General features: G+C 46.6%; 1 protein-coding gene across 1 annotated transcript in view; it reads right to left on the bottom strand.

The window, feature by feature from the left end:
• LOC146833096 (A.superbus venom factor 1-like) overlaps window positions 1-14,740 on the bottom strand; it is a 663,114-nt gene that overhangs the window by 246,003 nt on the left and 402,371 nt on the right. Inside the window, exon 22 of the mRNA XM_085600729.1 lies at window positions 12,092-12,158. Coding sequence (XP_085456855.1) covers window positions 12,092-12,158 — 67 coding nt within the window. The remainder of the gene's footprint in view (window positions 1-12,091; window positions 12,159-14,740) is intronic.

The following is a 14,740-nucleotide window of genomic DNA, read 5'->3' on the forward strand; positions in this document are numbered from 1 at the left end:
CATACATCAGAAAAAAAGTGGGGGCAACATAAGTGCAGATCCTACTCTCCTACAGTGGGGCACTGCATTACTTGTCTATGTGGGTAGCATGCCATGCAGTGTAGGAAGTGTGTTTGGAAGTGTTTTGTCTTTGTTTTGATCTTGTGTGGGAATTATTGCCTCAACTGTGAAGCGCTGTTGAGTGAATGATTTGAGGCCTGAATCCAAACTGTTTCCTGTGCCTGTTGTAATAAACAAAAATGTTTTTAAACAACTACTTAGTTTGAGCACTTTGGAGACTACAACATCAAATTAATCTTTGTGGTCTCAGTTTTTAAAAGCAACTAAATGCATAGATATGTATATAAAATTTGTTTTAACCCTCAAACCTCAGCAATGTCATATGACATATGCCTAGAGCTCACATGCTGTTTAATGCACTACATAAATGTGATTAAGAATAATATTAAAATGTGTGCACCTGTTCATAAAATAAATACCCTATGCATTTTAAGTAACACTAAAAGCATGTAACAACGCTGCCCCTCACATTACAAACGTATACAAGCATCTAGCAGATTTCTGGAAAATTTACAATTTAAAATGAAGCTTACCCAGTAGGACAGTGAACTTTCAAAACTGATTAACACACCGATTGCAAAAAGTGCTTTATTGTGTGCACAAGTTAGAAGGCAGGCACCCCCCTTCACCACTCTCATCTATGGACCTGTGCCTCTCCTGCCATTCCAGGACACAAAGCCTCTTTCTAACCAGAATAATAGCGCTTTGGTTTATAGGAACTGTTAATTGCAGTAATTTTTGCATTTCCTTCTTCTTGCATATTCATTTTCTAGGGCTGTCGCGAAGCTTTGCATCTGGGATAGCAATGCCCATTGCTGAGAGAGTGGTATCGGTCTCTGGGAGTCAGCCATGGAGCTGCCAGGGAGTTCAGCTGGACAGGTGTACAGGACAAGCAGTCCAGGGTACAGCGATGTCTTGAGGGAGAGCTTTGAAATGATCGTGCCAGGCATCAGCAGTTTAAAACATCATTCTGCCAGTGCCTGCACTCAGCGTGCCCACCCATCCCCAAACATATTATGTGGCACTGCACAGCTGATGGATCATGTTTTCAATCCACCTATGGCCTTCCAGTGGTGGAGGCTGCGTGGAGCCTGAAGCTGTGGCTGCAGGCCTTCAAAACATAGCGCCTACAGACTCAGTGCCACACTGATTCCACCTCCTAGGTCATGCCAGGGGTAGGTGCCCAGTGCCTGCACTGAAAAGGAGCCAGGTAATTTTAGTAGTCACTGAAGGAAAAACAAAACTGCTGCGGGCTAACCCGCCTGAGTGTCACACCCAGGCACCAGTTAACTCTATGCCTAGCTCTGCAACAGCCGCGGTACAACTCTGGTCCAGACTTGAGTGGTTGATTAGAGCCTTTAGCATGTGCCATACTGGCCGGTGGCACAGTATCGGTGCGTGCAGCAGCGGGGTCTACTGACTCCAGTCAAACTTAACTTTGAAACTATGTGATAACGGCCGCCTGCTCACTTCACTCCACAGACAGCCCACCCTACATTACGAGCCCTGTCTTGGCATTGGCCTAATGTGGGACACAATTGATGCAGTGCGACCGTGCCCTGCTTTCCTCTGTGCTAATTAAAGTACTCTGGCTTGACAACTTCAGTAGGCGCTATATATGTGAGACTTCGCATTTCAGTGCGGTGATGTGGACCACCGCACTGAAATGTGTTAGTCTAACGCCCAATGCGTGGTACTTGGCAGGGCTGATCAGTTTGTGGCAGTACACACACCCACAGGCCCAGTACTTAATCTATAAAGAATGAGTGCTGGTGCCCAAAACTCTGCTCAGAAGCCAGAAGCTGGTGCAATTAAATGTCGGCACACCCAAAACCAAACCTACATAGTCTTGAATTCACCTCAGGTCTCTTTAATCCACTACCAGTACTCCCTGCCTGTTTAACTCACTCTTGCCAGTCCCTAGTTTCTCACTTTGTGACAGTTTTTCTGTCTTTCTCTTACTCTTTATTTCCCGTTTCTGTGTTTTTTCCTCTCTTGCACGGGGTCAACAACTGATGAGAAAAAAATAAGTGCTAGTCTCCAAAAAGGAGTTGTGGTGGGCCCCAATGGTAATCATCGCCTGAAATTAAGCACTGCTTAGACCTACCAGTGAATTCCTTTTTTCATTGGTCACTGAAGTTCTCCCAAAAGCACATCTCTTCCGTTGCACGTCCTGCTGGTGGAGACGAGTCCTTCCAATGACTGATCAGTGATTGAAATCTGTAAGGAAATATCTCTATTAGTATGGTCACGCCCTAGTTTTTTAGGTCTCGCTGAGCCAGCGCATGCGCTGCTCTGCGAGACATTTGGTAGGTAGGTTTTCAAAGTGCGACCCCACACTTTGGCTGACCTAGCACTTGCGTTCACGCGAGCGTGCACGTGCGTCACCGCCATCTGTCTTTCACGGGTCATTAAGTGTGTGGATGCAGCAGCTGCTTTCACTTTTGCAGCCGCGCGCCCACTCGCTCCGCCCTGTCCGTGTGTAGACCGCCTCTCTCCTCATGCGCTCAGCGGATCGCTCGCGGGCACACAGAAAGCGTGTGGACGCTGCAGCTGCTTTCACTTTTGCAGCCGCGCGCCCACTTGCTCAGCCCTGTCCGTGTCCATGTTGAAGACCGCTTGTTGTGTAATGAAAATGGCGTGCAGGCCTTGTTTTTTATTATTTTTAAGGTTTGAGCACACTATAAGATTGGATGTGGTTTCGGACGGTCTCCCTCTCCAATGCACCCCTTCTACGTAGTTCCTTGCAGCCAGAGTAACCTCCCCCACGTCTTTGCTTGCACCAGGCCCCAAAGCTCGTAAGCACTAATTAAACCTGGAGACCATCTGGCGTCGGTGAGTAAATAGTAGCTAGGAACAGGATCGCCTTGGTAAGTTCGAAAAGCTTTTTATGTGTTTGAGAACGCTGCTTTTGCATCACTATAAATATAAAACAAAACATGGACTCCGTGTATTGGCCCATTATATACTTAGACACATTTACGACCTGCTCTGCTTTCAACCAAAGCGTGTACTACCTCATAATGAATAGATACGTCATTTTGGTTTTCGTTTAAGTGACGTGAAATGCTGACACTATTACACAATGTAACTTTTAAGATCAAAGGCAGTCCGGCACGAACCGTTTCGATTAATACCTTTAAAGTCTGTAAGCAGCCGGAAGAAATTCAATAATTGCCACAGGTTAGTTCTGGGTTGGACATTGTCTAAGCCCATTGTTGTCGCGGTCTCCACGGCGCCATATTGAAGCTAATATGTGATATGCTAATATGCAAAATGGGACATATTCTTTGTATGTGTCATCCATCCCATGCCCTAGCCCACTTAGCAGGAGATCAGGTCTTGGCTTTGGCAGTGTATCTTATAGCGTCCTCTCATCTCACCGGCCTTCGATTAATCTCCAGCTGCATTTTCATGCAGTTGTGTTCGAGGCCTAGCAGAGATGGGACTGGTTTTTGTGTCTGGGGGCAATGCAAACAATGTTACGCATTAAGTTGTGCAGGTTATCGTTTTCAATCACAGCGTTTATAATTGAGCAACTTTTTTTTTTTTTTTAACAAACGTGATTGTAAAAGGTAGATTCTGTTAGGTATTATACTGGTTACCTAAATGCCCCTGTCCATAGATTTCCCCCATCCCCCTCTACTTTCCCCTTAGTTTCCTGCTTCCCATTACTCACCCCATGAAGGTTTCTTCTCTCTTACACCATACCCGCCCACATCCCTTTCTTCTCCCCTTGTACACCCCCACCACTCCTACCCACCCTCCGACTCATGCACTTCTCTAAGCAAGGAGGGTTCTGTGTGCGCTTGTGCAATTAGGCATTTTACAGTAAGGAATATGCTACTTACCAGTATGCAACTGTTCTTGGCATGTAGAGCTGCAGATCTACACTCTGTGCATAGATCACCATCTGGTGTTGGGCCCGGATGTTTGCACTTGTTTTTGTCTTGGAAAGTCTTTGGAAGTCACGAGGTATGTGACTCCTCCTTTGGATCATAGTGCGCATGGGCATCGGCTCCATCCTCTGATTGTTTTTCGCCAACAGAGAAATGATGGAGCTCAGTAAGAAACAGGAAAGATGCCCATGTGTGATGTATCTAAGTAAGATAAAACTGGAACAGATAAAGGTAGCCGGGGAGGCGGGTGGGCGTGTGTAGATCTGCAGCTCTACATGCCAAGAACAGATGCATACTGGTAAGAAGCATATTCCGTTCGAGGCATATGAGCTGATACTGTGCATAGATTGTAAAGCAGTATCCACTCCTAGCGGCGACCACCAGTATCTGTTGCAGTAGTTTGAAATAGTGTATTGAGTACAGCCTGGCCCACACTACCTTGTTGTTTAGTTTGCACATCGACACAATAGTGTTTTGTGAATGTGTGCGGTGTAGACCAGGTAGCTGCTCTGCAGAGATCATCTAAAGGAATGTTTCCTAAAAATGCCATTGAAGCCCCTATCTTTCGTGTAGAGTGGGCTTTAGGAGGAACAGATAATGTAAGTTTTGCTTTGTGGTAACAAATCTGTATGCATTTGACAATCCACCTAGCTATCCCAGATTTTGATATGGGGTTGCCTTTGTGTGGTGGTGAGAAAGACACAAATAGTTGTTTGGTCTTACGAAAGAGTTTTGTTCTTGCTATGTAGTATAGTAGTGCTCTTTTGACATCTAAGGTGTGAAGAGCTCTTTCTGCGACTGTTTGTGGCTGTGAGAAGAATACAGGCAGCTCTACAGATTGATTGAGGTGGAAGGGAGAAATTACTTTAGGGAGGAATTTAGGATTAGTTCGGAGAACCACTTTATTAAGATGCATCTGGAGAAAGGGTTCTTGAATGGTTAGTGCTTGTAGTTCACTAACTCTTCGTAGAGAAGTAATGGCTACGAGGAAAGCAGTTTTCCATATTAAGAATTGTAGCTCACATTTATGGAGAGGTTCAAATGGAGGCCCCATTAGTCTTGTGAAAACGATGTTTAAATTCCACACAGGGGAAGGTGGTACTCTGGGGGGAATTATTCTCTTGAGTCCCTCCATAAAGGCCTTTATGGCAGGCACCCTGAAAAGTGGGAGATGCTGTCTATTTTGTAGATATGTTGCTATGGCAGCAAGATGCAATCTGATAGAGGTTTAGGCTAGGTTGCATCTTTGGAGGTGTAGTAAGTAGCCTATGATGTGTTGGATAGACACATCTAGGGGATTAGTGTCGTTGTTATGGCAGTATACTACGAATCTTTTCTACTTGGCTGCATAGCATGCTCTAGTGGTAGGCCGTCTAGCTTCTTTGATGACGTTCATACAGTCAGGAGGAAGGTTAAGGTAACCAAATTCTAGGACTTCAGGAGCCAGATCGCTAGGTTGAGCTGAGCTGGGTCTGGGTGTTGGATCTCTCCATGGTTCTGGGTTAAGAGGCGTGGAGAGAGGTGTCGTTTTTGGTGCGGCAATACTGAGAGTTCCAGCAGTGTGGTGTACCATGGCTGTCTGGCCCAAGTTGGAGCAACTAGGATGAGCGTTAATGAGTGTTGCTGTAGTTTGAGCACCACTAGCGGAATGAGTGGGAGAGGCGGAAAAGCGTACGCAAATCTGCCTGACCAGTTCATCCATATCGCATTGCCTTTGGACAATGGGTGAGGATACCTGGTGGCGAAGTTTGGGCATTTGGCGTTTTCTTGGATGGCGAAGAGGTCTATCTGTGGTTGCCCCCAGATCTTAAAAAACGGTTGAAGAACTTGTGGATGAAGTTCCCACTCGTGGATTTGTTCTGTTTGACGGCTCAAGAGATCAGCTATTGTGTTTTGGACTCCTGGGACATGTTGGGCTAGGAGAAAAAATTTCTGAGGTATAGCCCACCTCCATATGCTCTGTGCAAGCTGAGAGAGCTGCAGAGAGTGTGTCCCGCCTTGTTTTTGGATATAATACATGGCTATCATGTTGTCGGTGCAGACTAAGACAGTCTTGCCTGATATTTGTTTTTGAAATGCTTTTAAGGCTAGGAATATGGCTAGTAACTCCAAGTGGTTGATGTGGAGTAACTTTTGTTGAGGTGTCCACCTGCCCTGCATGGAGTGATGTAGTAGGTGAGCTCCCCAACCGGAGAGCGATGCGTCCGCTGTCATGACTATTTGAGGAACTGGCTCGAGGAACGGTCGTCCTTTGGAAAGGTTCTTGGTGTTCCACCACTGCAGAGAGCGATGGGTATGACCGTCTACCAACACCAGATCTGTGAGCTGACCTTGAGCCTGGTTCCATTGGCGTGCTAAGCACTCTTGGAGAGGATGCATCTGGAGCCTTGCATGAGGTACTATGAATATGCAAGAGGCCATCATCCCTATGAGTTGCATGAACACTCGAGCTGGAAGAGAATTTTGCGGTTGGAATCTGGTGAGAAGAGCTTGGATGCTCGCTATACAGGTGGGACTGGGGTAGGCAAGCGCTCTTGAGGTGTCTATTGTGGCACCGAGGTATTGTTGCGTGTGGGACGGTTGCAGCTGGGACTTGGCGTGATTTGTGAACCCCAGGCCGTGAAGTTGTTGAATAGTGGCATGAGTGTGTTGTATACACTGATTTTACGATTTGGATTTTATAAGCCAGTCGTCTAGATATGGGAAGACATGTATGTGTTGTCTTCTTAGATGTGCTGCCACCACTGCTAGGCACTTGGTAAACACTCTTGGTGCTGTGGTGACTCCGAATGGGAGTACTTTGAATTGATACTGCTGACCGTCCACTACGAATCTGAGATATTTTCTGTGAGCGCTGTGAATGAGAATGTGGAAATAGGCGTCCTTGAGGTCTAGAGTAGCAAGGAAGTCGCCCTGGGAAAACAGAGGGAGGACCTGCTGAAGTGTGACCATGTAGAAGTGGTCTGAATGTATGTATAGGTTTAGGGGTCTGAGGTCTAAAATAGGCCTTAGAGATCCGTCCTTTTTTGGTATGAGAAAATAGAGGGAGAAGACTACCTTGTTTTGTTGGTGCAGGGGAACTGGTTCTATTGCACTTTTTTGTAGGAGGGAGATTGCCTCCTGCTTTAACAGTAACAAATGTTCTTGTGACATTGGACGGTGTTTGGGTGGTATGTTGGGGGGGTAGATGTTAGTTTGAGACAGTAGCCTGATTGAATGATTTCGTGGACCCACCTGTCTGAAGTGATGTTTATCCAGGCAGGGAGAAATTGGTGGAGTCTTCCCCCGACTGGAGTGGAATAGTCGTGGGGAAGTGGAGGGAAGTCATGGGGTAGGTGTGGAGGCAGAGCGGGAGTTGTTGTTTTTGCCTCTGCCTTTGCTGTTATTCCCCCTGTAACCACCCCTTTGGTAGCCTCTAGTAAAGGTGGATTGTGCGGGAGCTTTGTAAGAGGTGGAGGGGCTATCAGAGGAGTAGCCTCGATGGGTACTTCTAAAGGATGAGCGACGAAAGGACCATCTGCGAGCTTGCGATTGCAAGGCTCCCATAGATTTGGCGGTGTCTGTATCCTTCTTCATTTTCTCAAGGTATACATCTACATTGGGGCCAAATAGGTGTTGGTCATCAAAAGGCTGATTGAATATAGAACTCTGTACTTCGGGTTTAAAACCTGATATACGTAACCAGGCATGCCTGCGCAAAAGGACACTGGTGTTGATTTCCCTTGAGGTGGTATCTGCTGCATCTAGGGTACAGCGGATGGAGGTGTTAGTGATGGTCTTACCCTCTTGGATTAATTCACTGGCCCTGTTTTTATATTTGTCAGGGAGGTGCTGCATTATGGACTCAAGCTCGTCATAATGTGCCCTGTCATACCTGGCTAGGAGGGCTTGGGTGTTAGCAATGCGCCAAATATTGGCTGCCTGTGACGCTGTACGTTTGCCAGAGGCGTCTAGGAGTTTTGATTCCTTGTCTGGTGGTGGTGTGTCACCTGATGTTTGGGAATTTGCTCTCCTCCTGGCATTAGAGACTACTAGGGAGTCTAGTGGTGCGGGCCCTTAATGTATACTGGGTCAGTAGGGGCAGCTTTATATTTCTTTTCTATTCTTGGGTTGATGACCCGAGCCCTGACGGGGTCTTTAAATATCTCTGGTGTGTGCTTAATGACCCCTTTAAGCATGGGCAGTGTTGAGGTGGACTTTTGTGTGGTATCAAAGGTATCCATAAGAAAATCCTCCTCTACTGGGTCTGTATGCAGGGCCACCCCGTGGTATTGGGCAGCTCTTTGAAGGAGCTGGTTGAATCCGATATTGTCCTCTGGGGGGGAATGCCTGGAGGGATAAATATCATCTTGTGGGGTGTAAGGGACATCTGGGACACTGTAATCATCCCAGGGGTCAGGGGAGCCAGTAGGAGTAGGGTCCCCAAGGGGTTGATCGTCCGCACCTCCCCCTGCATTATCTGAGGTGTTGTCATCACCATCATCATCTATTGGGGTAGGTGATGGTGTGGGAGAGTGGTGTGGTGGGGGAGGAGGAGGAGGAGGAGGAGGAAGAGGAGAAGGAATCCTTAATGGAGAGGTAGCAAAGTCTCTTCTTTGGTGGCGGTGCGGGCGCAGGCATTTCTAGTGGTCTTTTCTTGATGCTGAGCATTAAATGACCACTCTTAGGATCCTTCATTAACGTCTTTTGGGTAGGATCTGGACGAAACAGTTCATCTGTGGGAGACAGATCCTTCAGAGGCGAGGGCTTTGGTGCTGTAAGTTTTTGGGGCGTCGACTTGGTAGTGGTTCTAGGCTTGGAACCATGTAGTTTTGAAGTGTCTTTATCAGTTGGAACTGTTTTTTCGGTTCCAAGGTATTCGGCTTGGAAGTATCGGGGCCTTTCGGCGGGCGTTTTTTAGTCGGCTCCGAGGGTGTTGTCGGTGCCTAGGAACTGGTGCTAGCCTTCGACGCCGAGTGCTCACGATGTGGGAGCAGCGGTCGGCGTGGATGAGGTCGATTACACCTTTTTCTTCGGTGCCGGATGTTGCTTTTCGGTACCGAGGGTAGGCTGACTTGAGCCCGAGTCGCCTAAAGGCTTACTAGGCTTCTTTACCGGGCCCGAAGGCAGGGCATGGGAATCAGTGTCTCGCGTGCACCTGGGCCTGAAGGTGGAGGTGGTACCGAAGCCTTTTTTGACGGTGTCGAGGGGGGGTCGCGGTCGACGTCTGTACTCACGGCCTTTTGAGCTGGAGTGATGTCTTCGACATCAGAATCATCTGCTTCGGAGGCGCTGATGATGGCTTCTTCGACTCGACCCTGCTCCGGAACATCGATGCCCTCTTGAAAGATGTCGTCGGGGATCAAAGATGACGAGCGCGCTATTGTTGTTCGAGCTCGTCGGTCCCGGATGGTCTTTTTGAAGCGGAAGGAGGCACAAGCTGGACAGTCTCTGGCCTCGTGCTCCGGTGAGAGGCAGAGGTTGCACACCTCATGTAGGTCGGTGTGGGGAAACTTCGACCCACATCGAGGACACTTTTTAAATGGCGTCCTTTCCATGAGCCGGAGATGAGGCCCGGGTAGGCCCGAAGCCATTTCTCGACGACCGGAATCGAAGACTTCGAAGTTGAAGGTTCGCGTGTGGCTGGAAACGTGATCGAAAACAATACCGTCGAGATGGGAAGGATTGCGCGTTGAAAAAGAACACCGTTAACGGTTCTGAACTGTAATGCGAGAACACATCCGAGCCTGATGGCGGAAAAAAACAATCTGAGGATGGAGCCGATGCCCATGTGCACTATGATCCAAAGGAGGAATCACATACCTCGTGACTTCCAAAGACTTTCCAAGACAAAAGTGCAAACATCCGGGCCCAACACCAGATGGCGATCTATGCACAGTGTGTAATCTGCAGCTCATGTGCCTTGAACAAACATTTTTTTAAAAGCGCTATGACGTGGACAGTATTGACCGAGTTATAGTGCTTTTTTTTCCTTTAAGCCATGTTGCCCAGCAACTCATGCTGCTGTGTTGCAAAAAACAAGCATTGACATAGCCAATAGGTCTCGCCTTTGGGACCTTATAAGTTTTTAGCCATGCAACAGTTGATGTTATTGCACCAAGGATATTGTGCTGCATAACTAAATACTTATAAGGTCCCAAAAGCGAGATCTATTGGCTATGCCAATGCTTGTTCAACTTATGCTCCTGTTTTTGTTTACTCTGGGAGTGCACTGAGGTCTGCTAACCCGACTTCATTGCCGGTGCCCTGACCCTTAAGCGTATGTCGAATTGGCTGTACTCAGTTGGAAATGGCCAACTCACCTGACCGTCCCTAGTAAACGGTACCCTGGTACCCAGGGCATGTAATTTAGAAGGGTTACCCAGGGCTTGCAGCACTGATTGTGCCCCACTAGAAGTCCCCCAAGTAAAACGAGTCCGCCACTACAGACTGATAGAGCAGTCCTGCAGTGCTAGCCCAACTTTGCCATTGTAAGCAAAGGCAAAGCCACCATTTACCCTGGACATGTTTTAAGTAACTCCTATTGCAGGCCTACCGAGCCATAAAGGCAGGATGCAACATATGACATAGGCAGGACATGTAGCTTGCATGTCCTGACAGTAAAACACATAAAACTGCAGTTTTTACTGTATAAAGACCAGATCGCCCAATTGGTGAGTATGGGGGTACACACTGAACCCTCAACTGTGATAACTTCTGAAAGGTGTGACCAAGCAGGCAGTTCAAGGGATCAAACAACTTGTAACAGTAAGCCTGAATTGTGTTGCAAGTTGTAAATTAATGTAACTTGTTGCAATGTGCAGCTTTTGCAAAACTTACACTTTGTTGTCTTTAAAACTCATGTGCCTTTCCAGACACACCTAGAGCTTGCTCCACAAGACAGCTTTCTGCCCTCCTGGAAAGCTGTACTAATGACGCTCAGGAAGAACAATGAGGGATTGCAGGCCAGCAAAGTGATACCTTCCTCCTGCTGTAAACCACTTGAGTGTTAGCCCCAACAGGCAGGCTTCAAAGGTGAAGCAACCTTTGAAGGGCAGATGTGTAACACAAGCGGGCAGGACTGCTCCATTGTTGAGGTAGACAGTCTGGTACAGGAAGCAGAGATTAGGGAAACCTATTGTCAAACCAGTATCCCCAGATACATGTAGCCCTGACGTAGCCACACCCCAGGGGTGAGCTAGGGAGGTCTGAACACCAAGAGAGGTGTCTTTCTATCTTGGTAATGAGCAGAATGGTGCATCATGAGATAGCCATATACCACACTCCACAGGAGGTGGTCATCAAGTGGGAAGGAACCTGGTAGCCCTTTGGATACCTACTGCATCCCGAACTTTTCGAGCCTAAAGGGGGCACCCCTGGAACCAAAACCTCAGATCTCAACAGACTTGGATGAAGGGCCGAAGAAGGACTGCCCTGCTGCAGTGAAAGACCAAGAAAGAGAGGGCTGGACCGACGAGGACTGCACCTGGTCGCTAGCAAAGGAAACAAACACTCACCCCCAGTCAACTGAACTGGGTTTAATCCATCATCATTCTTTAGCTCACTCCACCACCCCAGTTCAGACATGGTCATATGCAAATCAGTCTGACCCTGTTGGCAGTTCGGGCTGGACTGTTCCCATGAGGCACAGGGACAGACTGATTTGCATATGGCCATGTCTGAACTGGGGTGGTGGAGTGAGCTAAAGAATGATGATGGATTAAACCCAGATCAGTTGAATGGGGGTGAGTGTTTGATTTGCTCCAGCGCTCCGTCAATCGTCCCCTTTGGTATCGCATCATTATTCACTGAGCAGCACCTCCCTGAAGGGACATTCCTGCCATGTGGTGGGAGGATCACTTACATCTACCCCTCTTCACTCTCCATCACCTCTCTGGAGGGGAAATCTGCTTTTCCATGAGGAGGAGTTTAGACTATTTTATGGTTAAAAGGTTTGATGCTGTTGGACTGATAAATAAGATCCCTGTGTTACTTGCTCACCTGTGGAGATCACTCCACACATTTTAACTGTGAAAAATATCTGCAAGTCAATTTCCTTCATTTATGATGCTTTTCAGCTCACTGTGTCTCCTGCAGCATTTTTCGAGTGACATTAGAGACCATTACATAACTCCTTGATACAGCATGCTCACCTTGTCCTTTAGTAGCTGGATCCAAGGTCACCACTGTGACCGTTTTGCTCATTTTCATTCCTTCGGGCTATAAGAAAGAAGAGGCGTTAAACAATGAGAGCACAACATAGACAGTTGTCTCCACAAGGAAATATAATGACTACCTGTAGGGAAATTAACAATACAAACTGGTAACAGAGTCCGCCTTCCTCCTGCAGAGTGCCCACTGCACTTCACTAACCTCGCACAGCAAACTCTATAACAGACTGCTCTCAAGAGGGCGGAACAGGAGACTGACCTTTAAGAAAAGGAAGAACTGCAACATTCTAATGAGAAAATGACTTATGGAAGCAAAGATAAGATTACTGAAAGGAGCCTACTGGTGCATTATCTGAGTGAGTTATAGGATAGCATTCATCCTGGTTTTATGTTCATAGATAAGCCATGTTTATTTGTGATTTGTGAAAGGTCAACAGTAAATGACAAAGATTTAACAGTACTTTGACCAGGTATTTAACTGTTGAGAAATTATTGTAAAGCTCTGGAGTTTGGAGGACTTTGGTATAGTAAAACTCTGAATGCTTCAGCCTTGTGTATTGTCACTGTAACCCCTCAATGGCAATATAAGCACAAATTCCACAGTTACATATTACTCACTCTTCTGCTTTTTATCTCTCTATCTATCTATCTATCTATCTATCTATCTATCTATCTATCTATCTATCTATCTATCTATCTATCTATCTATCTATCTATCTATCTATCTATCTATCTATCTATCTATCTATCTATCTATCTATCTATCTATCTATCTATCTATCTATCTATCTATCTATCTATATATCTATCTATCTATCTATCTATCTATCTATCTATCTATCTATCTATCTATCATCTCTCCATCTATCTCTATCACTGACGTCACTTTTTTGATGTTCCGGTGGCACAATATGCCACAGCATATTTATAAGGCCACGTAAAGCCACATTACGTGGCTTTTCATGACCTTATAAATATGTGCCCCTTTCACGCAGAAAACTGTGTGAAAGGGGCATTCCATGGGTGTTGCTGTGGGTGCTCCCACGCAACACCCATGGAACGGGACACATTCCTAGATTTACGAAGACCATAAACCTGGGAATGCGTCATAACCTAACGCCACCCCAGGGGTGGCGTTAGGGAGGCACAACGAGAAGAAATGTTTTAATGTCTCCTCATGCTTTCCTTTTTCTTTGTGTGCTGCATTCTGCAGAACACAGAGAAAAAGGAAATCACCAGAATTGATTGATATTGTGCAGGAAGGTGTCCCTTCCTGCACAAAATCAATCAGCCCCACAATTCAAGCACCCTTGCAGCATGGTGCAAGGGTGCCTGCATTGGAGCATGGCTGCCCATTGTGAGCTGGCCCTGAGGATAGAGGCACATAGATACGGCGCATTCCTGTCCTTTTGTTTTGACGTATGCGGGTGCAGCAAGATTCCTTGCAGCGCTGCCCTATGTCAAAACCTCATAAATGAGGCCCCAAGTTTAAAGTATCGTTATAGTTAGGTGAAATGTTTAGTAACAATGTAACCTAAAGCTTTAAACTCTAAAAACCACATAAATTCACCTGTTATCATTATCTCAAGTAATTGTAACAAGTGCCTTAATGTAACTATAACTCACTCCCTCGCCATGCACAGTTTTCCCATCAATAATTTAATTGCAAATGTTGCAGTGATGTTATTAATTATGTCATGGAAGATGTCATGAGTGATGTGTAGGAAGCACGCTCTGTATATGATATCTCTGGGTGGTAGTACCGTGCACAGAGTCCATGGTTCCCCATAAGTGTTCAGGGCTCAATGTAAAGTCCAAAGTGCTCTATTAGTGGTAGTGTGGGCGAGCAGCCTTAGGCCTAGAACAGAGGAGTGTAAGACATTTATTCCACAACATTGATCATTAATGGACACCCGACTCAAGCAGAAAATCAGACCAATTATAGAAAATTATACTTTGCTTGTACTTTATTTTAAGGCCCTGGTCTTCGTAATAAGGTAAGTACATTTTTCATTAAAAATAATTTTCACTTTGAAAAATCGACACTCAGAAGCTTTTTAACACAGTCCTATGATGAAAACAATATTGCGGTTAAACAAGTAAGTATTTAGCTTACAATCTCAGTCTTCAGAGATAAAAGTCAGCAAGGGCCAGGGGTCAGGTAAGTACCAAAACTTCACCACCAGCGGCACAGGGGCGGCTGGGTGCAGAGGTCAAAATCGGAGTTTGAACCAATGCTTTCTAATGGTGACAGTGGGTGCCAGGAGCCAAACGGCTTGCAGGTAAGTAGATCAGTTGCAGGGGCCAAGCTTTTGGGGTTAGGTTAAGCAAAGGGAGGCTACAAAGCAGCACTAAACATACACCACCAGCGGCACAGGGGTGGCCGGGTGCAGGGTGTAAATTCGACATCTGGCGCTCAATGCTTTACAATGGGAATTCTTCTTTTGGCAAAGAGGCTGCAGGAGTGGCACCGGAGGTTGCAGGAGGAAGGCCAATCACAGCAGCAGAGGTAAGTTGGGATGTAGGGGGTCATGGGGGCACTGTCGGTTCAGCTCACCAAGGCCCACAGGATTTGGGTGCAGAGGTGCCTTTCGATGTCGGAGTCTTCTTACCAGAGCCAGTCGCGGTCGG

Source organism: Triturus cristatus, chromosome 4_2 (genome assembly GCF_964204655.1).
Source record: "Triturus cristatus chromosome 4_2, aTriCri1.1, whole genome shotgun sequence".
NCBI classification, from domain to species: domain Eukaryota; kingdom Metazoa; phylum Chordata; class Amphibia; order Caudata; family Salamandridae; genus Triturus; species Triturus cristatus.